The sequence below is a fragment of the Drosophila gunungcola genome, unplaced genomic scaffold (genome assembly GCF_025200985.1).
Source record: "Drosophila gunungcola strain Sukarami unplaced genomic scaffold, Dgunungcola_SK_2 000109F, whole genome shotgun sequence".
NCBI classification, from domain to species: domain Eukaryota; kingdom Metazoa; phylum Arthropoda; class Insecta; order Diptera; family Drosophilidae; genus Drosophila; species Drosophila gunungcola.
This window is the reverse complement of record NW_026453271.1, coordinates 67448-94013: the sequence shown is the minus strand read 5'-3', so window position 1 is coordinate 94013 and position 26566 is coordinate 67448. Positions and strand designations below refer to the sequence as shown.

Below are 26566 nucleotides of genomic sequence, written 5' to 3'. Positions count from 1 at the left end.
GCCACAAAATCAACGCCACAGATATTGGACGGGCGGAGATCCCAAAGCCTATCTGCTGGCAAGATCTCCATAATTTGGGTCAAGAGCCAGAGTGACATTTCGTAACGCGCAGGTATGACACATACGCTCTGACGAACTGTGAGCTTTAAGAAAGCCACAACGGGATAGGAGCATTCAATAACCGATACCCCACTCGTTGCAAAGTCGAGGAACACCAATCTTATTTATTCTCCTGAATAAAGGGGTTTAGCTTTAAAATATTCGTTGCACCTTTGAATAATACAAAATACCTACACGCAAACTCTCAGAAGCTTCAGGTGCGACCAAAAGGATTCTAGTTTTTGAAGCATTTAATTTGGCTCTGGGCTGACTACGAGAAATAGTGCCGATTTGCGTAATTCCCTTGACACTACTTCAGGCGTCAGTTCAAAATGTCTATTTACAGGCCAATTATTTTTTGAGTCCAGCAAAAACGCCCACCGAACCAAATAGACGTTGTAAGCTCCTCTACGTCACATTCTCGGGACACTATGTCTGCTGGGTTGACTTTCGTGGGAACGTGTCTCCAAATGGCTTTCTCCGACCACTCTTGAATCTTGAATTAAAGGATAGGTTTTGATCCAGTGTAACGTGGTCTCGGAGTCAATAGGACAATTTAGCAATGGCCTGACACGATTGTAAAGATCTGCTAAAGGGTGAGCTGCATACTGCTCAAGGCGAGGAAAAGTCTTCGTCTTCAGCAATTTGAGTACGAACGTAGATGCACGCTCCATACGCTCGCATGGAAGCGTCGGGGAATCCATGTATTTGAATCGGGATTTTCGGATTTGTGTGGACGAATGCGATACCTTAGTTTTCGGCTGCTGCAGAAGTGTTGCTTTAAAGGTCTCAAGCGATATAAGCAACTGCATCGCTAGCGAATCGTCCCAATCTTACTTTCGAAGCCACAGTTCATGCAACAACATCTTTGCCTTTGTGACCAAAGGACACAAGAGGACAAGTGGGTCGAAAAGACAAGCAGTCACCGACAAAATATTTCGCTTTGTCGCGCGAAGATCCAAAAAAGAGTCATCCAACCGAAATTGAAAGCAATATTTAACCGGTAACCAAACAACGTCTTAGTAACGTCTGAGTCTGCCGTAAGTGGCATTACAGAGCTATCAGATGTGGATAGCTCAGGGCAGTTTGAAAACCACTTTGCCAATTCGAAACCTGCCTCTTGAAAAACCTGAGAAACTTCGTCTTGAAGGTGGTGCAGGTTCTCAACGCATCCGGCGCCAGTCAACTCGTCAAATCATTCTGAATAACCTTTGAGGCTTTTGGATGAGTTGGTTGCGCCATTTCTCCTATCCGGATTAAACACCGAATCGGCGAAGTTCCTTACGTAAAGGTATTTAATTTAAAGATTTTCTGGGACTCAGAAGGATCTCAACTCTATACTATGAGCTGAAAGTTTCGGTCAGCTTCGTCCGAAACCAAAGCAGATTCGAGTACAGCTTCCTCTTAACGCTATCTGCTTGGATGCGTCAAAAACTACTCTCAAATTAGTTGGAGTACTTTGTGGCCGTAACACGTATTGGTACGGAATGAAATAGTGCGGAATATTCGGAACTTTGTCATTGGTGGGAAACATGTGGCCCATTGAAACATATTCCGCCATGAATTCAAGATACATCTTCTTCAGCGGGGGGTCCATGTATACCAAGTCAAGAGTATTTGGGTTAGATTTGAACGGTTGTTGACAGAGTTGTTGCTCAGTGTCAATCGACTCCAGCTGAGATGTAACACTTCTTTAGCCTTTACTCTATTTTCAGAGACACATCTTTCTGACACTATCCGGCTGAGAATTGTCTTTTGTAAGATAAGTTCAAGGAACGTATCTGCGCCGATAAGCAAATCTATTTTTTGGGGCTTAAAAAAGAATGGATCTGCCAAGTGAATATTTCCAGCCCCCCTTCACCCCCTGGTGTTCACCGTTTGATACGGATGATAACCAGAAATATTTTTCTGTTTCCTTCTCTCGACTTCACAATCGTGTGTATTTTCTTCATCGGTCACAAAGTTTATTTTTGAACTAGAGTCGAGCAACCCTCAAGCTAATACAAACTCGCCACTTTTGATTTCAACGCTCACTACAGAATGCAAGAATGACAATATTCGATGCGGTTGCTTGCAAAACATGCGAAGTAAATGGAGTGTCTTGCATAAGCGCAAGCTGAGAAGGGTGTGACAACGCGAGATTTGTGCATCTGCATCTGTTCGATTTGCATGTCTTGACAGTGTGACCCTTTCTCAAGCAGTTAATGCGTAAGATGCTCTTTTAGCGAAATGGAATCTTTGCTGAAGTGTCTGCAAAGGAAGCGCAGTTTTCAATCTGATGTTTAGCTGAGTTGATATACACGCATTGGACAAGGTCCATTCCATTCTTCTTAGGGTTAGATTGGGCCTGCTGAACAATTTTTGGCTTGGAAGCCTCTACCGTTACCATATTTTGGTATCGCCTGTTGAGTGCAAATTAAAAAAAGTCGATATGTTGTCAAAAAATAAAGGCAGCCATTATACCCGCTTCAGGCTAGCAAGGGCTTTGGGATAACTTTCCGCACTGACAGGTTTTTCTTTAGCCTTATTTAAAATTGAAATAAACAATGATTTTGATAAAACGGCACTCTCTATAAACTCTTTGCGGAAAACATCTTTTGCATCTTTCACTTCTATTTTATTTTGAATAAGTGCATAATTTTCAATTTCATGTATGTTTAAGCTCTTCGATTTCCTTGGCAGCCATTGCGGTTATTATACCCTTTCAGAGGGTATTATAATTTCAGTCAAAAGTAAGGTGACATCTCCGACGCTATTAATTGTATAAATTCTTGATCAACATCACTTGAGTCGATCTGATGCAGATAAATCAAGAAGATTCGTAGCTTTCTGCAACTGCAACAGACGCTATGCAAGAAAAATGTAACATTTAATGTTTTACTTATATTTTTATACCCTTGCAGAGGATATTATAATTTCATTCAGAAGTGTGAAGGTGACATCTTCGACTCTATAAAGTATATATATTCTTGATTAGCATCACTAGGAGAGTCGAGTTTCTACACAAACTAGTCTTTCAGATTTAAAGCTATCTGCATGAATCTTTCCAAAAAAGTGTCTTCCTATTACAGGTAGTATATAAGTCGGAACAACCGTAAAAATAAAAGAAAAAAAATACTTTGCGGAAACTGAGAATTAACAGAGAGAATTTAGATTCCGTGTGAATCTTTCGGATGTGAAAACTGGAACAGGTCTTGAAGATTTGAATCCGTCTGAATCTCTCGGAAGTGAATTTTATCTAAATCAGGGGTGCTCAAAACTGCCCTATGGCAGTGCATTTACCAACTCATTTAAAAAACAACACGAACACAAGTAAAGTGTAGATTCAGTGTAGAGTCGAGGAAAGACAATAACAAATTTCATTTGACTTAGCTATCCAATGAAATTGTTGTTGCCTTGCCTCGGTCTTAGCAGTAAAGAATTGGACCGCAAGGAAGAAACGAGAAATTTTTCGTTTCTCAATAAATTAACATTGATTCGTTATAAACATAAAGTAAAAAAAAAGTAAAGTGAAGTGAAGAACTAGTAAAGTTAAAAACGTTGAGTTATGACCACTATATTTATGGACTGGATCAAAGAGATGTCGTTTAATCCAGTAATTATTCAAAGGAATAAGAAAATCAAAGTTTTTGAACAAAAACATATTTTTAAGAAGCACGTCTTTAAATTTAAAACTAAACGGCTTAGCCGTTTTCGAGTAATCTTGGTCACCGACGCGCTTAAAGTTTGTACTTTTAACTGTAAGCTATTTGAATCGCCTTTGTAAATTTGGGTGTAACTTGGAAATATTTACCGGAACGATATAAAGGGTGTATTTTAAATCTTTGTACATGAACAAAACAAAAAAAAAAAAAAATTTCCAAATTCCAACTGTATGTTTCCTATGAACTCGACAAAAAAAAAGTTTTTATTTACAAAAAATTCGATAACTTTTAATAAAAAAAATGGGTTTTCCAATAGGAGCGCTTCAACTTTTTTTTTGAATAAAACACAAACGGTTTGACTCTTCAACTAACTTTTTTTTTATTATCGAATTTGAACATATACATTAAATTATGAAACTCGATTTATTTCGCATGGCCACCGCGTGCACGTTTTACGAAGTCCAATCGTTGAACCCAATTTTCAACCACTTTTTCGCATAAATCGGTCGAAATTCCAGCAATTTCGCGTTCAATATTGGCTCTTAGCTCTTGCAACGTCACCGGCTTATTGGCATAGACCAATAATTTCACATAACCCCAAAGAAAACAGTCTAGAGGTGTCAAATCACACGAGCGGTCCAATTCGCGAAATAACACGCTCATCGAACTTAGTTTTCAATATTGCGATTGTAGCGTGTTCTGTGTGGCATGTGGCCCCGTCCTGCTGAGCATCACTTCGAGCACTTCTTGCTCTCACGGGCACCGGAACATTATGTAGCGAAAACGTAGACTCAAATTTTGCCACTAGACGGTCGATTGTCGAACGGGCTGGCTTGTTAAATGGACCGTAAAATGGCCGTAATGCTCTTAAAGTAGCAGCAACAGAACGATTATTTTGATAAAAAATTTGCACAATTTGCAATCGCTGTTCAAGTGTGTAGCGTTCCATGATGAAATGTATACTAATGAAGTTTCATATGTAAAGAGAACAAGGAAAAACATGGCGTCGTTCGCCGTCCCTATCGGAAAAAAGTTGAAGCGCACCTATTGAAAAACCCTTTATAATAATCATAAAAAATTTTAAATAAATACTGTAGGCACTTCCAAAATATTGTATACCCTATTTTAGGCACCACAGTTAAACAAATTTGTGGTGGTGAAATAAGTTATGAAGAAATAAATGCAAAATAAGTTAAGAAGAATTAAGTTGATAAAACTGCTGCAGCCGAAGATATAAACTTTCATTCAAAAGGGTATTTTATGAAATGTGTGGTATTTGTAAAGAGTCGTAATATTATAACCAGCGTTTGATAAGCTACGCTTCTCGTTTTTCGTTTTGCTATTGCTATCGCTCTCATTTTGACAAGGGCCGTAACAACTTCGTTGTTCTGTTATGGCTCTGCTACGGCTCTTGTTAATAGCGATAGCAATAACATAGCAATATTTTTATGAATCTCGCTGCTACGAAGGAGTAAATGCAAACCCTGATTATTACTTAAAAAAAAGTAATTTTTTTTACGATATACATATGTGTACTTATTTAACATAGTATCTGTAAAAAAATTTCAGGCAAATTAAAAATTTTACGCATTAAATGGTGTTCGGTTTGTAGAAGAATGACCCATAATTGGAATTACCTAATAGTGTTATTTGCTGTAAATCACGCTCAATACACCACCGCTTTGCCATATATATGATAAAAATGACACCCGTTTAAAAGTATTCAAAAGTTGAAACCATAAAAACAAAATGTACGTAATATTACCCAGGGGCTCCAAATGTGGTTATGAATAGTTGACTATTTTTTTCCTTTCACCAAAAAGTTTTCGTTAGTATATTTCAGATGATTTGAACCTCCACTGGAAATTCTTTTAGACCAAACAATTTTTTAATTTTGTTTATTGAAACTTTTAAAAATAATGTTAGAAGGTAGCAATATTATATTACAATTTATTTAACAAACTGACATACAAAATTTACAATTTTTCACCAAATTAAAATATGTAAATATCAAAAATGGCAACTGATACCTTTCTTTATTTTATTTGAATGTTTATATTTACAGTTAACGCATACACGATACGATGTCGAAACCCTTTTTTAATCATATCTCCTTTTTGATTCTGTGCGCAACATTCACAATAAGTCTTTGTGCTTCAAACGACCCGTATGCTATTTTAGGACTAAATAAGATTGCTACTGCACAAGAAATTAGAAAAGCATACAAACAGTTGGCAAAAGAATGGTAAGTCTATCAAAAAATACTATAATTCGGTGATACAAAGGTTACTGAACTCAAACGATCAAATATATGTACTTCCTTTCATAACTATTGATGTTTTGAATGATATTTTTATTGTAATTATTGCTGGAATTTAATATTAGATTTTTTTGCCTTCGCGATTTTTATTTTGTTTATATTATTTCATTTATTTTGAACCTTTTTCCTTTTTGGATTAGACAAAAGTGTGAAATCTTAAATAAATAAATTTACTTGATGCCATTTAACAGGGCTAATTGGTTGAAGTGTGGCCACATTAGTTAACGGGCTGATAAGACATTTCTTGTTAGCCGGGTTTGTGTTCCGCTAGCTGGTTTGAGTGCCTTGATATTTGAATATTAATTTTGATTGTAGTTGGGCAGTTTCATCTTTTACTAAAGTATTGTTTAATTTTAACCTTAATGGAGAACGGTAATATATTTGCCAATGCAGTTTTTTGTTTGCGCTTCGCTTTGTAAATCTACAATTTACAAGAGTAGGTACAAGAAGCAATAGTAATCTAATAGAGTAAGAACGTCTTTCCCTGTTTAATTTTGGGTCAAGAAAAACTGCTAAATCGTTGACTTAATATATGCGGTCCAGTGCCATATTATAAAGAGAATACCTTATAATCGAAGGCGTGCCCCTATAAAAGGCAATACAGATTTTTCGGAAACCCGGCTGATCTTATTAAAATAAAAGAAGAGAATGATTAAAGAGTCAAAAGCCTTACTTAAATCTGTATATAAAACTTCAGTCTACATTGCGAATATTAAATCCCTTAATAGCAATAGATGTCAACTCAAGAAGTTTCGTGGTGGGTCGCTTAACAAAATCATGTTAATAAGGTGATATTACAGGATAGATCTGCAATAAATTAATATTAGGGGAATATAATTTCTAGTTAATCTACTTGGCAATGTGAAGTTAAGACTATCCACCAAACCGGGGCTATCAATCTCACCACGTATAGGGTTATAATTAAAGACAGTGCCAGCATCGTTCAACGATTGGCAAAGTTAAAGTTTTTTTGAACTGATTCAATGCGGTCACAATATATTCCATATGGCGGACTCCATACGTGAAAGCCGAATTCCTTTGACCACTTTTAATTTAAATCAAGTACACCCCTAGTCCAAAAACACCCTAGTAACTTAATAGCTGTTGTAACCATAATTTAAATTAAAAATTAAAAAAAATTAACCAACTCAAATTTGCAGTTCATATATAATACATTTTTGATTTGTTATATTTGTATTTTTATCCAAGTACAACTTTGTTTTCAAAATTATAATTATAAAAATCCTTTAATTTGAATTTAAAAAAACATAAAAAAATAGAGAAGTTAATATAAAGTTCTAATTTTATTTCCATTTTTTCCCGAATGATTCTGTGCTATAATCATCCGGTCCGGCTCCTTCCGGCTTATATACTACCTGCAACAGGAAGACAATGTTTGTGAAAGTTTCATGCAGATAGTTTGAAAAATGAGTTTGCGTAGGAACAGAGGAACGTACAGACGGACATGACTATTTCGACTCTCTTAGTGATGCTGATCAAGAATGTATATACTTTACATTATATATAAATACAAACTTATAATACTCTGCAAGAATATAAAAATCGTTGGTAGGCAAAAATAACAAATTTTACTTATTTTTTAAGGCAGTGATGGAAACTGTCCTACAAAAGTCTTGATCAACTCTTGAAGAAATCAGCTGAGTTGCCCGACATAATTCAAAGATTTTTATTTCGGCTTATAAAATGTTTATACAAATTTTAGCAAATAACAAGTATAGGAGAAGGCAGTTTCTCCGTTTTCTAGCAAACGGGTCCTAGCAACTGGTGGTGGCAACGAATCACGATGTGAATATAAGAACACATTTTCCAAAACACTACAAGAAAGTCGTGAGATCATTAGAAAGCCTAAACTCCGAGAACATTTCCTGCGAACAAACATTAGTTCAAATAACTCAATCTAGGGAATACGTATTGGAAAAATTTTTATTTTTTGTTTTAACTACACGATGTTACGTCAGTCCGAGCAAGACAACCTATGATCCAATTAGCAATGAATACCCGATACCCGATAGTACAAAATATGAGCCGGATTTTCTTCAATGAATGAGGCGAACAATGTATTGTCATACCCGTAATAAGTAGGCGGCACGCATGTTAAAATAAAATATGAACCGGATTTTAGTATAAAATTACCATTCGATAAAATACCACCGGGGCCGATAAAAAGTAAAATTTTTCTCATTTATTGGAGTTGGCAACAAAAAGGAATGAAAAAGCGAGGCTTAAATGTTTTCCCATTTAAAGGGAAGAATTGAACCCCTTAAACCTTAAAGTTAGAATGATAAACATAAAACAAAAAAGTTTGAATTTAACGTTAAAAAGGCAGTGTGTCCGTAAAATTATAATCAAAAAAAAATCTCGAGTAGAGTCAATATGAATCCGTCAATGAATGAGGCGAACAATGTTATGTCATACCCGTATAACGTAGGCGGCACGCATGTTAAAATAACAAACCCAGTTACGGCCCCTCGTTATATTTGAATCGAAAAGGCTATTTCAGCATTAATGCAATGGTATTTAAGTAGTTTTAAATAGGAAAATATACTGTTGTTTTAGTTATATTTGTATATCCTTGCAGAGGGTATTATAATTTCAGTCAGAAATTTGCAACGCAGTGAAGGGGACATCTCCGACTCTATAAAGTATGTGTGTTCTTGATCAGCATCACTAGAAGAGTCAATCTAAATCTAAAAAATGTATTATATATGAACTACAAATTTGAGTTGCTTCATTTTTTATAAATTTTTAATTTAAATTATGGATACTACCGCTAGGGTGTGTTTGGACTAGGGGTGTACTTGGTTTTATTAAAAGGTGCTCAAAGGAATTCGTATGGAGTCCGCAATATGGAATATATATATGTGACCGCATTGAATCAGTTCAAAAAAACTTTAATTAACCCTCTTTTGCCAATCGTTGAACGATGCTGATACTGTCTTTAATTATAACCTTATACGTGGTGAGATTGATAGCCCCAGTTTGGTGGGTAGTCTAAACTTAATTCTTCGACACATGGTAATGGTTAAAAATTTCAGAATTACAGTTTAAATATCATCAAAATCGACGACTATATCATTTAGCTCCCATAGAAACAATTGAAGTATAAAAAATAAAAAAATTTTGTTAAGTTTTCTTTTTTCTATTTTGTATATTTTTAAAAATTTTTTTTGACTTAATAATTTGACAGTTCAGAATTACGCTTTTAATTTTATTAAAATCGGAAAACGATATCATATAGCTGTCATAGAAACTATCGAATAATTGAGCTGCAAATCATCATAGCTTCAATGCTTTTAAGCATATACGCAAATTTTTTCAAGAATATTTAAGTTTTGCTGCAAGGGAGTATGAATTTCAGCTTGCCGAAGTTTGCTTCCTTTCTTGTTTAATATTTAATTATGAAGGGTATATGAACTTCGCTTCCTTTGCTTGTTTGATTTTACATTTTTTTGTGTGGATCAGCTGTTTTGGTACCATTGTTGTGAACTTTTCAAAAGTAGTGTTGACGATGAAAAAGGTCAAAACACAACACATTTAGTAAGAAAATACTTTTTTTCGTACAATGCAATCCTTGCATTCGAAACTAGAAAATTGGCGGCGTATTTGCTGAGCTGCTGTAGGTTAGAATCGAACAAAGTTCGATTCCAAGGTGCAATCACAAATTAATTTTTAAAAAACCAAATATGTTGTTATAAACCAAATTTTTTATGCAATAATGTCCTTAAAACATCTAAGAATAAGGGTACAAATAAAATAATTGCATGTTATCTATCGCAAAGTATTAAAAAAAAAAAATTTCTTTGTTGACGGAAATAAATCCGCAAGTCAGTTGGACAAATATTGACAGACTATAAAAAATAGTTTTGGCTTTATACCTCTGCACAGTTCAACTGGAATATTATGGTATCATAAACGGTTTAAAAACAAAATAGATTTTTAAAAACTTTAAGTTTTATCGCAAAACATAAAAAAATCTTATAATATCGCCAGTGGCTCCGGTTCCCAGGTAGTTATGCTCTCCTGGAGCGCCAAAATAGCCCTGGATCCCTCCGTAAAAATATGTTGCAGGGATTCGAGCAATTACTGGCAACTCGAAAACATTCAACTGGGGGGAACGTCATTTAGGATCAGTGGGAATCGTCTCAACCTTCGTGTCCGCCTCCTTCGATAACGACTGCAGGGCGTTGACCACCTCGCTGGCGTTATAATTCTTGGTTATTGGACTGCTGTGTGGAAATATAATTGCTGGCCATGCTCTGCTCCCGGTTTCTTCCGATCGAAAAGTTTAAAACCAACACCGAAGAAAACGAGAAGTTTTATCAGACATTGAAACGAAATAAAACAAAAATGGTATGCAAAAAACTACAGCATCAGCACGAAAATAAACTTTAACTTAAAACGTTGAAGGACTTTGATTATAAACACAGAAAATGGCTGTCTCAGACGAATGTTAAGAGATACAATTAATACAAATTATGCTTAAAAACATTGACGCTATGATGATTTCCAGCTCAATTATTTGATCGTTTCTATGGCAGCTATATGAAACCGTTTATGCTTACATGGCCCACACGTAGCCCAAAAAAAAAAACAAAGGCTCTCGTTCAGTATACAAGGAATGATATATCCATCCTAATTGGTGCACTAACAAAACACTGCCTTATGGGCAATCATGCTAGACGACTCGGATTCCAGTATCACGACTTCTACCGTAGTTGTAGACAGACATACGAGGAAAAAACCATCGATCAGCTCCTGTGTTTGTCCCCAGCGCACAACCTTAAACGTTTCAGGCACTTTGGCAGGAACACTCTTCCCAACCTTGCGGTCGTACCACGTATCAAAATAGCCAACCTCATGAAATTCTTATTTTACTTATATTTTTATACCCATGCAGAGGGTATTATAATCTCAGTCAAAAGTTTGAAGGTGACATCTCCGACTCTATAAAGTATATATATTCTTGATCAGCATCACTAGGAGAGCCGATCTAGCCATGTTCGTCTGTACGTCCGTCCGTTTCTACACAAACTAGTCTCTCAGTTTTAAAGCTATCTTTATGAAACTTTTACAAAAGTTGTCTTCCTGTTGCAGGTAGTACATAAGGCGTGCCGGATTGGACGACTATAGTAAATAGCTCCCATAGAAACAATGGGGATAAAAAAATAAATAATAACTTCACTGCTTTTACATTTTTTTTTAGTTCTTCGAAATGTAGTAATAGTTATGTAATTGAGAATCACGATTTAAATATTATTAAAATCGGACGACCATATTATATAGCTCCCATGAAAATAATCGGCAAATTAAAAAAATAAATTTTGGAAATTTTAAAGTCAGGGTCAAGCCTTGAAATAAATATGTATTTTTTATTGTGACACACAGTTTCATATATTTTGTTCAAATCAAGTGGGTAAAACGGACGTCCATTGCGGCACCACATCGCGACCTGCACATTCGGGTATAGAATCTATTTTAGCCCCCAATCTTTGTTCCATGATGCAGCTTGCGAATCGCGGGGAGCTGGTTCCACAGCAATGGGAGCTGGTTCCATCACAGTAGTAGCGTAAGCCATTTTTTTTCTTGATGGCATTGCAAACCATGATAGAATAGCCAAGACACTTGTCGAGAACTTTTGACATGAATGAACTTTTCCACGAACCCTCTCACAAATATTCCGGATAAAAACTATAATCACTATTTATTAAAAAATTATAATTGTAAAATGTATTTTTAATTATAATTTCAGTCTGAAGTTTGCAACGCAATGAAGGAGACATTTCCGACCCTATAAAGTATATATATTCTTGATCAGCACCACTAGAAGACGCGATCTAGCCTCGTCCGTCTGTCCGTCCGTTTCTACGCAAACTAGTCTCTCAATTTTGAAGCTATCTGCATGAAATTTTCCCAAAAGTTTTTTTTCTTTTGCAGGTAGTACATTGCAGATAGTACATAAGCCGGATCGGACGACTATAGCATACAGCTCCCAAAAGAACAATCGGAAAATATTAATGAAAAAAAATTATAAGTCGGCTGTTTTTTAATTTTTTTTTGTAGTTCTTCACACATAGTAATGGTTAAATATTTTAGAATTACGGTTTAAATTTCATTATAATCGGACTCATATTGGGAACAATAAAAATATTAAAAATTTGTTTTTTTAATTTAACTTTTTTATTTTGTAATTTATTTTTTAAATTCTTTTTGACTTATTAACAATTTGACAGTTAAGAATTACGCTTTTAATTCTGTTAAAATCGGACAACGATATCATATAGATGCAATAGGAACTATCGAATAATTGAGCAGAAAATCATTATAGCTTCAATGTTTTTGAGCATATACGCAAGTTAATCATAATTTTATTGTTTTCAAGAATGATTAATTTTTGCAGTAGCTGCAAGGGTATATGATCTTCGGATTGCCGAAGTTTGCTTCCTTTCTTGTTGTTTATTTATTTGTTCTTAGCATTTTGATTATTTCCATGGGAGCTATATGATATAGTCGTCTGATTTTGATGAAGTTTAAATCGTAATTCTTAAATCATTAACCATAACTACATCTCAAAGATTTAGAAAAAAATTAAAAAACAGCAAAGGTATATTTTTTTCATTAATTTTGTGGTTGTTCCTATGGGAGCTATACCTAAAGTAGTCTGATTCGGCTCGGTCCGATATACATACTTTCTGCAATAGAAAGACAACTTTTTGGAAAGATTCGTGTAGATAGCTTTAAACCTGAGAGACTAGTTTGCGTAGAAACGGACGGACGGTCAGACGGACGGACGGACAGACGGACGGACGGACAGAGGGACATGGCTATTTCGACTCTCCTAGTGATGCTGATCTAGAACATATACAGCCCTGTTCCAGTTTTCACCTCCGAAAAATTCACACGGATTCGAATTTCCCAGACCTGTTCAAATTTTCACTTTCGAAAGATTTACATGGAATCTAAGTTCCTTCTGTAAATTCTCTGTTAACTTCCGCAAAAAACTCACGGAAACTTTTCGACAAGGAACAAAGCAAGGGTTGTCATGGTACGAAAAAAAAAAGATTATTTTCTTGGGACCTATTTTTAGCAAGCGCTTTTCGGTTTGAGGTTAGAAGTGTTAATTATCTAAGTTTAGTTTAAAAGTGTTTTTGTTTTTATTACACCTTAATTTAATGTACTTATTGTTCAAAGCGTGCTGTGTTGGGACCTTTTTCATCGTCTTTGACAACTTTGGTTCCGAAAACTAGTGACAAGTTTGCAACACTGGTGCCAAGCAGCTGATTCACACGAGTTGTTCAACACTTTTGTTGGTTATTGTTATTTTTGGCTACCAATGATTTTTTGACTAATTTTAGACATTAAATGTGTGCACCAATAATGCACAAAGATTAGGAATAGCAGCGAGCCAAATGTTGATCAGAGATTTGCCAGGAAAACTTTGCCACAGTCAGCTGTTTTATTTCCCCCCAAATAGCAATTTCCCTTAGAAATTTGTTAGCAAGCAAGGGAACTTAGATTATGTTAAAGGGGAGTTCGGTAATGTTAACGAATTCACTTCCGAGCGAAAACTGTATACCATGCCATGTCAAAAATTAACAGAATAACAAAAAACTAACATGTCTTTAACATAGTAGCAAATTTATCGGAACGACTAATGAAGTCTGACTGCTTTAAAACAAATGAAATGATTACTGTCCAGAAGCCAAAAAACATATTAAAATACATATTTATAAAACCATATCAAATATACAACCAATGGACAAAAGCAATTTAATTTACAATACAACAAATGTAATTAAATATATAAAGGAACGAGTAAATATAAATTTAAGACAAGGATACTTATCTGCACCAACGGTTCTTCTGCAAAAAGAAAAACAGTACATAAAGCGCTTCACATTAGAAATGTCTTATGTTCATAAGACATTGCAACACATTGGAAGCCTTATTTGATATTTTTCTACCGCTAAAACTCGTAAGCCAAGAGAAATTTTGTTTGTTTCTGCACCAAACTCAAAGTTATCGAATGGAAAAACCAAATTTAAGACAAAATTACTGGAAAAATTTGCATCTTACTTAAAAATCTTAATATCTACAAAATTGCTAAAATTTAACAATTTATTGTCAATAAATTCACCAAAAAAAAAATACTCTTCTGAAAACAGAAAATATTTTTATCTCTTTATCATGAAGATGGAACATTGACGAATCTACCAAGCTATTAACCTCAACATTCCGCCGGTAAATCTATTTATACGGATTTTCCAAGCTTGCAAAAACGTTGAATTTTGGGCTGTTAGCGGCTGTAAAACATATGTTAAGTGCTATTGCAGATGTTTTCGAAGACTACGGGGACTAAGAGTCGACAAATACCCTTTTTTTGCAGATAGTAAAATCCACATAAAATCGGTTTACCGGCGAATTTTTGAAGTTCATAGTTTGTTAGATTCGTGAATGTTCCATCTCAAAGATAAAGTGATAAAATTATTTTCGGTTTTCAGGCGTGTATTTGTAAATTTTTGTTGTCATAACTTCAGTTTAATAATTTGTTCAAACTTTGTCGAGTTCTAGCATCTTTATACGGAAACCCATATTGGAGAAATTGAGAGTTTTCTATTTATAGTGAAATAAGCTATTGATGACCGATGGGTTCGGCAGAACTGAAGATAAAAATTAAATTGGCGAATTGTTGAAGTTAATAGTTTGTTAGATTCGTGAATGTTCCATCTCCAGAATAAAGTGATAAAATTATTTTCGGTTTTCAGGCGTGTATTTGTAAATTTTTGTTGTCGTAACTTCAGTTTAAGCAATTTGTTCAAACTTTGTCGAGCTCTAGCATCTTCATTCGGAAACCTATATAGGAAAAATGAAGAGTGTTCTATTTATAGTGAAAAAAGCTATTGATGACCGAATTGGGTTCGGCACAACTGGAGATAAAAAATAAAATTGGCGAATTTTTGAAGTTAATAGTTTGTTAGATTCGTGAATGTTCCATCTCAAAGATAAAGTGATAAAATTATTTTCGGTTTTCAGGCGTGTATTTGTAAATTTTTGTTGTCGTAAATTCAGTTTAATAATTTGTTCAAACTTTGTCGAGTTCTAGCATCTTTATACGGAAACCTATATTGGAGAAATTGAGAGTTTTCTGTTTATAGTGAAATAAGCTATTGATGACCGATGGGTTCGGCAGAACTGGAGATAAAAAATAAAATTGGCGAATTGTTGAAGTTAATAGTTTCTTAGATTCGTGAATGTTCCATCTCCAGAATAAAGTGATAAATTTATTTTCGGTTTTCAGGCGTGTGTTTGTAAATTTTTGTTATCGTAACTTCAGTTTAAGCAATTTGTTCAAACTTTGTCGAGCTCTAGCATCTATATTCGGACCTCTTTATAAGAAAAATTTAGAGTGTTGTATTTATAGTGAAATAAGCTATTGATGACCGAATTGGGTTCGGCAGAACTGGAGATAAAAAATAAAATTGGCGAATTGTTGAAGTTAATAGTTTGTTAGATTCGTGAATGTTCCATCTCAAAGATAAAGTGATAAAATTATTTTCGGTTTTCAGGCGTGTATTTGTAAATTTTTGTTGTCGTAAATTCAGTTTAATAATTTGTTCAAACTTTGTCGAGTTCTAGCATCTTTATACGGAAACCTATATTGGAGAAATTGAGAGTTTTCTGTTTATAGTGAAATAAGCTATTGATGACCGATGGGTTCGGCAGAACTGGAGATAAAAAATAAAATTGGCAGAAAAACAGGTGAAAAACGTTTTTCAAACCAATAAAAAAATGGTACCATACAAAAAATGTTAAGTGACATTTCTTGAATCAGGATGTCCATCTGCACCGGGAAATAAAGGTTTGATCTCTGGAGGAGTTCATCGATTTAGTTTTGTAAGCCAATGTAATTTAGTTGTATAAAGATCGTTAAATTCTTTCGACCATCGCTTTATAAACCCCAAAACAAAAATGCCTTGTTCCTATATGACAGTAGAAATTTAATTATGGGTTAAGAAGAATTTCTAAGTCGTTGACTCAATATATGCGGTCTAGTGGCATATTATGAAGAGAATACCTTGTAATCGAAGGCGTGCCCTTAAAAAGACATTACGTAACAATAAAGGCAATTCAGATCTTTCGGAAACCCGGTTGATCTTATTAAAATAAAAAGAAAAGAACGATTTAAAGAGTCAAAAGCCTTACTTATATCTGTATATAAGTACTTCAGTCTACATGTTAATGTTTAATCCCTTAACAACAATAGATGTCAACTCAAGAAGTTTTGTGGTGGTTCGCTTAACAAAATCATGTTAATAAGGTGATATTACAGGATAAAGTATATTATAGTCAGAACATAAACGGCTCTGAACGGCTCATGCAAGTCATAATTAGACCTACAATGATTTAATATTAAGGTAATATAATTTCTAGTTAGTCTACTTGGCATTAGAAGTTAAAACTTCCCGTCAAACCAGGTTATAAGTAAAGACAGTAACAGCATCGTTCTCCGATTGCCTAAGGAGGGTTAATTTATTAATAGTAGTCCAATATAATACGAAGGCCCAGTTCGGGCGCCGTAAAGCAAAAAGTAGAGCGTTTTATTGAACTGATTCAATGCGGTTTTGCTATTGCGGACTCCATACGGAAAAGTCACCTGACCACCTTTTAATAAAACCAAGTACGCCCCTAGTCCAATAACACTCTAGTAACTTGATAACTTTAGTAACTTTAATTTAAATTAAAAATCAATTTAAATTAAGGAACTCAATTTTGTAGTTCATAAATAATACATTTTTGATTTGTTATATTTGTATTTTATCCAAGTAAAACTTTGTTTTCAAAATTATATTAATAAAAAAAAAATTTCAGACCTTTTAAATTAAATTATCAATGAGAAAAAAAAATACTCTGTAATTGTAATACTTAATTTTGTTAATATTTAAGTAATACATATAATTTATTTTTTTTATTTAAAATTGTACTTAATCCGTTGTGGCCAAAGCAAGTCTCCACTTGTAGCGTTAGGATATAATAAGTTAATGTGCTATAATCATCCGATCCGGCTCTTACCGGCTTATATACTTCCTGCAACAGGAAGACAATGTTTGAGAATGTTTTATGCAGATAGTTTGAAAAATGAGAGGCTAGTTTGCATAGAAATAGACGAACGTACAGACGGACATGACTAGACGACTCTCTTAGTGATGCTGATCAAGAATATATATATTTTAAATATTATATAAAAAAAATCTTTTAATAAATATAAAAATTAATAAATATAAAAAATCGGTGGTAGGCAAAAAAAACAAATTGTACTTATTTTTTAAGGCTGTGATGGAAAAAGTGTTGATCAACTCTTAAAGAAATCAGCTGAGTTGCCCGACATTGTTCAAAGATGGTTGTTTCGACTTGTAAAATGTTTATGCTAATTTTAGCAAATAAATTCTACGTTTTCTAGCAAACTGGTCCTAGCAACTGGTGGTGGCAACGAATCACGATGTGAATATAGGAACACATTTTCCAAAACACTACAAGAAAGTCGTGAGATCATTGGAAAGCCTAAACTCCGAGAACATTTCCTGCGAACAAACATTAGTTCAAATAACTCAATCTAGGGAATACTTTTTGGAAAAATTTACATTTCCCAATGTCATTGCTTATGGGGTTATGATTCTACATTGTTGGCCTCATTCTTTGCTTATTTTTTGCTTTAACTATACGATGTTACGTCAGTGCGAGCAAGACAACCTATGATCCAATTAGAAATGAATGAAGAAAATTATCAGAACCGATACCCGATAGTACAAAATATGAGCCGGATTTTCTTCAATGAATGAGGCGAACAATGTTATGTCAAACCCGTAATAAATAGGCAGCACGCATGCTAAAATAAAATATGAACCGGATTTTGGTATAAAATTACCATTCGATAAAATACCACCGGGGCCAATAAAAAGTAAAATTTTTCTCATTTATTGGAGTTGGCAACAAAAAGGAATGAAAAAGCGAGGCTTAAATGTTTTCCCATTTAAAGGGAAGAATTGAACCCCTTAAACCTTAAAGTTAGCGTGATAAACCTAATACAAAAAGTTTGAATTTAACGTTAAAAGGCAGTGTGACCGTAAACTTATCATCAAAAAAAATCTCGAGTAGAGTCCATATTGTTGTCTCTGTTTCTCAGCTTCAATGAATCCGTCAATTACGTAGGCGGCACGCATGTTAAAATAACAAACCCAGTTACGGCCCCTCGTTATATTTGAATCGAAAAGGCTATTTCAGCATTAATGCAATGGTATTTAAGTAATTTTAAATAGGAAAATATACTGTTGTTTTAGTTATATTTGTATATCCTTGCAGAGGGTATTATAATTTCAGTCAGAAATTTGCAACGCAGTGAAGGTGACATCTCCGACTCCATAAAGTATGTGTGTTCTTGATCAGCATCACTAGAAAATGTATTATATATGAACTACAAATTTGAGTTGCTTAATTTTTTATAAATTTTCAATTTAAATTATGGTTACTACCGCTATTAAGTTACTAGGGTGTGTTTGGACTAGGGGTGTACTTGGGTTTATTAAAAGGTGCTCAATAGAATTCGTATGGAGTCCGCAATATGGAATACATTGTGACCGCATTGAATCAGTTCAAAAAAACTTTAATTAACCCTCTTTTGCCAATCGTTGAACGATGCTGATACTGTCTTTAATTATAACCTTATACGTGGTGAGATTGATAGCCCCAGTTTGGTGTGTAGTCTTAACGTAATTCTTCGACACATGGTAATGGTTAAAAATTTCAGAATTACAGTTTAAATATCATCAAAATCGACGACTATATCATTTAGCTCCCATAGAAACAATTAAAGTATAAAAAATAAAAAATTTTTGTAATGTTTTCTTTTTTCTATTTTGTATATTTTTAAAAATTTTTTTTGACTTAAAAATTTGATAGTTCAGAATTACGCTTTTAATTTTATTAAAATCGGAAAACGATATCATATAGCTGTCATAGGAACTATCGAATAATTGAGCTGCAAATCATCATAGCTTCAATGCTTTTAAGCATATACGCAAATGAATAATAATAGTAATGTTTTCAAGAATATTCAAGTCTTGTTGCAAGGGTGTATGAACTTCGGCTTGCCGAAGTTTGCATCCTTTCTTGTTTAATATTTAATTATGAAGGGTATATGAACTTCCCTTCCTGTGCTTCCTTTCTTGTTCGATTTTAAATTTTTTTGCGTGGATCAGCTGTTTTGGTACCATTGTTGTGAACTTTTCAAAAGTAGTGTTGACGATGAAAAAGGTCAAAACACAACACATGCTTTAATGCTTTAAAAGCAAAATAGATTCTAAAAAGCTTTAAGTTGTATCGCAATACATCAGAAAAGCTTATAATATTTGTCTATTTTCGTGTTACTTTTTAAGTTTTTATATAAGTCTATAAAAATTGATTCGCTATAATTCAAAATGTAGTAATAGGCAGTCGGTGGTCAGTCAGTTCGTGAGCACAGGCCAGTTTCTCGTTCTACACACTCACTTGGCCATAGGGCTGGGGATCCCTTCTGGCGGCCAACTTGCCGGCCTCCTTGGCAATACAGAAGGTAAGCCGCGTTACCACTCCAGTGCTTCCGGTTCCTAGGTAGCTATGCTCTCCTGGAGCACCAAAGTGGCCACGGATTTCTCCGCAAATTGCAATTGCTGGCGAGCGGAGTGCAGATCACCGTCCTCAAATACATTCATCAACTGGGGGAACGCCATTTACGATCACTGGGAATCGTCTTAACCTTCGTGTCCGCCCATGTTGACCATGTCGCTGGCGATCCTGGTGTTCTGGTTATTGGACTGCTGTGCGGAACTAGAATTGCTGGCCATGCTCTGTTGCCGGTTTCCCCCAATCAAAAGGTTAAAAACCAACACCAAACAAGAGGTGTTATCAGACATTAAAAAGAAATAAAATAAAAATGGTAAAAAAAACTACGGAACGTTCAAGGAATACGATTATAAATACAGCAAAGGGCTGTATCAGACGGATGTGAACCATATCGGAGTAGTATACTACAAAGAGACCTAATACGAAATACAATTAATGCTAAAAAACTAATTTCCAAAAAACATAATATACAAGAAAGAAAACAAAGTTCGGCAAGCTGAAGTCCATATACCCTTGCAGCTATTGCAAAAATGAAATATTCTTCAAAACATTTAAATTTTGATTACTTTGCGTATATGTTTAAAAACATTGACGCTATGATGATTTCCAGCTCAATTATTTGATCGTTGATTTACCTGCGTTAAGCAAACTTTGGCAAGTCGAAGTTCATATACCCTTGCATCTATTTTAAAAAATAAATATTCTTGAAAACATTAAAATTATGATTTACCTGCGTATATGTTTGAAGGCATTGAAGCTGTGCTGATTTGCAGATCAATTATTCGATAGTTCCTATGGCAGCGATATAGTTTTCCGATATTAACAGAATTAAAAGCATAATTCTGAACTGTCAAATTATTGTCAAATAAGTCAAAAAGAATTTTTTTTAATATTTTTCTAGTTTCTATTAGCTATATGATATATTTGACCAATTTTTATAAAACTTAAACCATAACTCTAAAATATTTCAGCATTACTGTATGTCGAAGAACTAAATAAAAATTAAAAATCAGCAAACTTATAATTTTTTTTTCATATATAGCATATATATATGCTATAGTCGTCCGATCAGGCTCGTTCCGACTTATGTACTATCTGCAATGGAAAGACAACTTTTGAAGAGGTTAATGCAGGTAGCCTTTAAACTGAGATACTTGTTTGCATTTGCAGTCAATGCGGATTTTGAGTATTTATTAAAGACCTAAATTATTGAAGTGAGCTCTAAATTCCAATTATTATCCGGAATATTTGAGAAAATTGGAAAATTGCGGGAAAGTTTTCTGGGCTGGATGCCTTGAATTTTCCCCATTCATGTAAAAAGTTCTTGTCAAGTGTCTTGGCTACTCTATTATATTTTGCAATGCCATCAAGAAGAAAAATGTCTTACGCTACTACTGTGTTTAGTGCATCGCTGTGGACTCAGCTCGATTTGCAAGCTGCACTATGGTACTAAGATCGGGGGCTAAAATAGATTCTGTACCCGATTGTGCAGGCCGCGATGTGTTGCCGTCCGTTTTAGCAACTTGATTTGAACAAAATATATAAATGGCCATAACACCTCATGTTGACTAAAAGTCCGTATTACCGGGCAATACTAATATAGCAAATAATAATTCTGCATTACCAAAAACTGTGTGTCACAATAAAAAATACATATTTATTTCAAGGCTTGACCCTGACCTTTAATCACTGGATATAACGCCTTATATTCGTAAAAAAGTAAAAGTTGATGGTCTGAAGGTCAAACAGTTAAAATGTTCTTATGTTATAAGAATTTATCAGTTAAGATTGCTACTCCTTCTGCACGTTTTGCAAACCTGTGTTCACCCAATTACAGGCTTAAGGTCATATTTGTAAAAGAGTGCGAAGCGAAGAAAAAAAAGTATATATACTGCCATTCCCATTCCTTCTACTTCTACTTATGTCCCAAAAAAACTAGCCTCCTCATATCTTCTATCCTATTAAAATACACGAAGCTCATTAAGTAGGTTGACAAAAGTGTACTCTGATAGTTTTTCCTTTTTATAGGCTTGGTCGTCCTTTGGAGGTGGAGGTGAATGACATCGAATTTTTGGGTAAACAATTATTTTTCCGGTTGTTTTTTATATATAACTTGCTTATAAATTCCGCCAATTGAGTTTCCAATTTTTGCAAACCACCTTTCCGTTAAACAGTCCATTTGTAATAAACTATCAGATATAGATCAGATCTAGTGCAACTTGGTCCCCGGCCGAAAAAACTAATATTTTTCTTTCTTAAGCGCAGCGGAAGGGTCAAACGAAGAAGGCGTTTCTGTATTAAGTTTAACCCACAAAAAAGAACCAATCTTTGGAAAATAAGCAATATTTTTATTGAAAGTACCTGATATAATGTTTTGAATTTTTTTCACATAATGGGGTTCGTTTTCAACTTTATTTTAAGATTTTTAGTACTATGGGCTGTCCTTAGAGGCTCCAAAAAATTAGGTACTCCAACTGCTGACTTGATTCCGGTCCAAAATACAAAAATTCAAAAAGATTATAAAAGCTTAATATATTTCCCTTACATAACCTACGAACTTTAAAAATCTAAAATATTAACAAAATGGCGTCGGTTAAGTTATTTTTTGGGCAATTTTTGACCAATACAAAAGTTCGTAGGTCATTGCAGATACAACCCACTCAAGATAAATGATAACTTATTTCATATTGTAAGAGCTCTAAACGAAAAATTTTTTAAAAGGTGTGCCCCTAGTGACGGAATATACGATCTGGAGCCGGTAAACAAAATGAACCTCCCAAATTGTTTATATTTGGAAGACACGGCCGCTGCACTCACCACTGGCGCTGTGAATCGGTATTGACGTGATTAGAAAATTCATTTAATCTAAGTCATTTAAAAAAAATTATTTACGCTAAGATATGAAACGCACTCCACCTAAAACAGAAACAAAGAACAGCATTCTATACACTTCTATCCCCTCATCCTCGGGCGCAAAAAGGCTTTTAAAAGTCGCCGGAAGATCGTTTAAAAATGGAAACAGGAATAACAATAGGGCACATAAATTCAGCTAACCTGATGAAGTTTATGTCCCGTTATTGGATGAAAAATTTAAAAATCTTACCTCTTTTGTCCTGTTTCATTATCGGCTTAAAAGCCAATGTGTTAGAGCTTTCCCGAGAAAATTATACTCTAAAAGAGGAAGGCTGTCGAATGAGAACTGAACGGCAGGAAGTAAGCTTCAGGAAAATCAAAGCCCCCACCTAAAATTATTCGGGAGAAGAATTCGAATGCCCTCGTCAACAAAACAGTTAAGCTGGTCGGGAAAGATAACTTCCATGTTATTATTTCTAAAGGAAGTTTTGGGAGCAGACAAGTCTTTACAGCCAAATTAAAATGTAGACAATCGATTGTTATCTATTGCAATGAGATCACTGTTAACTCCAGCTGCCAGCATTAATCTCTCGCTCTCTTGTCGCTGTTCCCTTTTTGGCAGTTATATACCTATTGCGGCTCTCTGCTGGTTGTTGCTTGTTGGATCAGAAGAAAAATACTTTGTCGTTGTCGTTCCCTCGTAATTTATATAGCCAAAATAAATATCTATTATAACGATTAAATTTACGAGCTATTATTTAAACAAATAAAGCTGCCAAAAATCTGCTAGCGTCAGCAGGAAGTATAAGTGAAACTAAACTTCAAACTTAAATAGAAGAAAATTTCCGAGTTGTTTAAAAATACCTTAACGAATCAAAAAAGAATTACTGTACCAGTTTAGAAGCAGCAAAGGATTGCAAGTTGTTCTGAAAGAATTAGAACCCGATCAATCGCCACCTACTGCATCACCTATGCCAGTGGTCGAAGAACAGGAACAAATCACGCAGAGCCGAGAATTGAAAACATCCAGCAGGCCTTGTAACAGCCACAGAGCAATATCGAAACTATGGTGAGCACTACAACAAAGTATGATGGATTTTTTTGCCATTCATAAAAACCACATTGGAAAACCTTATGCAAAATTAAAATATATTAATACAGAAGCTTGCATTCCAGCAGTCCAAATAAGCGTACTAATATTTCTGTGGAATGCCAACGGCGTTTCAGTTCCTCAACGAAAATTACATCGAAGCAGAATCGCACCTTACAAGCAACATACCTTTCAAAAACGAGGTTACACTTTCATCCAGATGGCAAATCCAACGGCGGAACCGGCATCTTAATAAGAGACCGCATCAAACACCACAAAATTATTTGCAAGCTACATCGATAAAGTTACAATAAGCTACTTTTTGCCCACCTCGCTTTTTAGTCTCTTAAGGCCAATTCATTGAGAGACTATAATGCCAAGCATGCACACTGGAGATCTCGACTTGTGACCCCCAGAGGATGGCAACTATATGACGCGATGATCAAAACATGCAACAAACTGGACTACTTTTTACCAGGCACTTCTACATTCTGGCCAGCAGATCCCAGAAAGTTTCCAGATTTAATTGATTTTGCTGTTACAAAAAATATATTTCGCAATCTGATTAAAGCGGTCACAGACATTTCATCGAACCACTCTCTAGGCCTATTGACTTTTCTCCAAAGCCCGAAAATTAAGCAACCCCACAGGCTGACGTCACACAGAACCAACTGGCTTAAATATAAAATGTATGTATGTTCCCATATTGAACTAACCCCGTAGCTCAACATCAAGAAGGACATCGATTGCTGTGCTGACGCACTGGAATCTGTACTCGTCGCAGCAGCCAATATCTCAACACCACAAGAGAAAGATGTGCAGACCAACCGATACAATACTAATCTTCAAATTGAACAGCTTGTTTCGGAAAAAGGACGTATGAGACGTGCTTCGCAAACCAGCAGATCACCAACCTCCATGCAATGTCTTAAGAATGTTACTTGCAGACTCACCAGGCCTCTTAAGAATAGAGAAAAAAAAGCACAACGCCGTACAAGCTCACCCAAGCCCCGGCCGAAATAGTCACACCTAAAAGAAACTCTGCAGGCAGTTAGGCCCGAAGCGAAAAATATATTTTAACCAAACCTTGCAACTAATTCGATTGCACTACCGTCGCCTCCAATTCGTACTGCAACAGAAACGGAGTCAATTCTGTTTCCGCCAAACGAAAGTCATTAAAGTCTCCAAGCGGTGACTTGATTATTCCAAAAATGATAATTGTACTCCCAAACTTTGCAATTAAAGCCGTAACGTGCATTGTCCAACGGGATCATAAGACTTGGCTACTTCCCGAAAAATTGGAAAATACCGTAATCATAATGATACCGAAGCCTGGCAACTCTCGTGTCTCTCAAAACTATTCGAAAAATGCCTTCTGACGTGCACAATCCCATATCTGCAAGCGCACGATACTATACCATAGAGCAAGTCAACAGAATAACATCAGAAATACGGACAGAATTCAAGAATCGAAAATACTACAGTGCAATATTCCTTGACGTCGCAGAGGCTTTTGACCGAGTCTGGCTTGATCGTCTAATGTATAAAATTAAAACAATCTTGTCGTCACAAGTTACTTAAGTCGTTCTCTACAATAGAGTGAGATACAACGATACATTATAGAAGCTGGAGTTCCTCAAGGTAGCACCCTTGGTCCAATTCTGTTCGTGTTTTATACAGAGGATATTCCCACAAACGAGCGTCTGACAACATCTAAACGTTCACTCTCAACAGACAAACGTGACCCCCTCTTTTCCTGAATAATACTTATCCAGCGCGCTCAATCCAAAGGCCTGAGAACTATTACCGGGGCACAGTGGTATGTTTGAATCGAGAGCATGGACACTTTTTAATTTAAAAATTGAAAAAATAGTTCTTTTTTTTCGTAAATTTTAGAACTTTCCTTTTAAAAATGTGATCCTAAAAGCATTTTTCAAAATTTGAATTATTGGAGACACAGACAATTTTATGACGTGGCGTCCGAGCCATTAGAATTGTTTCCTGTACTTCAAACGTGTTTTCTCGAAACTAGGTCGTTGGCATGATATATCAAGTTCAACTGAACCCATTCCTTTGAAATTTGGTGTATATCTTGTTAATACAACTCTTCTGCCTTGGATTTTAAAAATTTTGACTTCAAGTTTAAAAGTTCGAAAAGGTCATACAAATTTTGTGAAAAACATTTTTTTAATCCACGTCATTTTGTTGTTTGGTTTTTTTTTTTTTAAGTGGTAATCGCGATAGCGACATCTCTATTAATGAAGAACATGTTTAATTTTTTTTTGTGTCAGATCTCTACAAGGGTTGAAATCATGTCAATCAGGACAAACCGTTTTTTTTTAAACCCACTTCACCGGGATGTTATTCTTTTCTTATACTCCCGAAGTGTCAATAAAAATCATATAAAAATTTGTATATAAAAATGTTTTTTATTTTATCTTACTTGAAAAAGTTCACAAAATTTAAGATTTAATACACTTAGTGTTTGTCTCACTAGGGAGAATATTCAATAAAATGTAAATGTAAAAAAAAGAAAAAATTTATTTGGGTACCCTCCGGAAATGAAGTGATTTCTTTAAAATCAATTAATCAATTAATATGTTACCAAAATCACCCGCGTGCGGTTTTGCTTTAGTTTTCGAGAACCGCGGCCTTAATTACTTGGGTTTCATTCTTCCCTATTAAGCTGGATTAAATCTTGCCTAGATTGCCGCACTTATAGGGTCAGTATCAATTGATAATTCTCTTCCCCATTTGAGCCAACGTCTGGCCTTCCGCAAGGCAATACCTTTGCTACCCTCGTTTTCATAATTTATATCAAGCTTGTCTTTAAAATATTCGAAATAAATGTCATTATGTCAGATACAGCATATCCCTGCGTAATGT

The 26566-nt window shown here is 34.9% G+C and overlaps 1 protein-coding gene across 3 annotated transcripts in view; it reads left to right on the top strand.

The window, feature by feature from the left end:
* LOC128265307 (dnaJ homolog subfamily C member 16-like) overlaps positions 1-26566 on the top strand; it is a 119309-nt gene that overhangs the window by 62675 nt on the left and 30068 nt on the right. For 2 of the 3 annotated variants that reach the window (XM_053001226.1, XM_053001227.1), the window contains exon 3: positions 5809-5988. The exons of the other annotated variant lie outside the window; for it this stretch is intronic. In XM_053001226.1, coding sequence (XP_052857186.1) covers positions 5828-5988 — 161 coding nt within the window. In that variant the 5' untranslated portion in view covers positions 5809-5827. The remainder of the gene's footprint in view (positions 1-5808; positions 5989-26566) is intronic. 3 annotated transcript variants of the gene reach the window in all.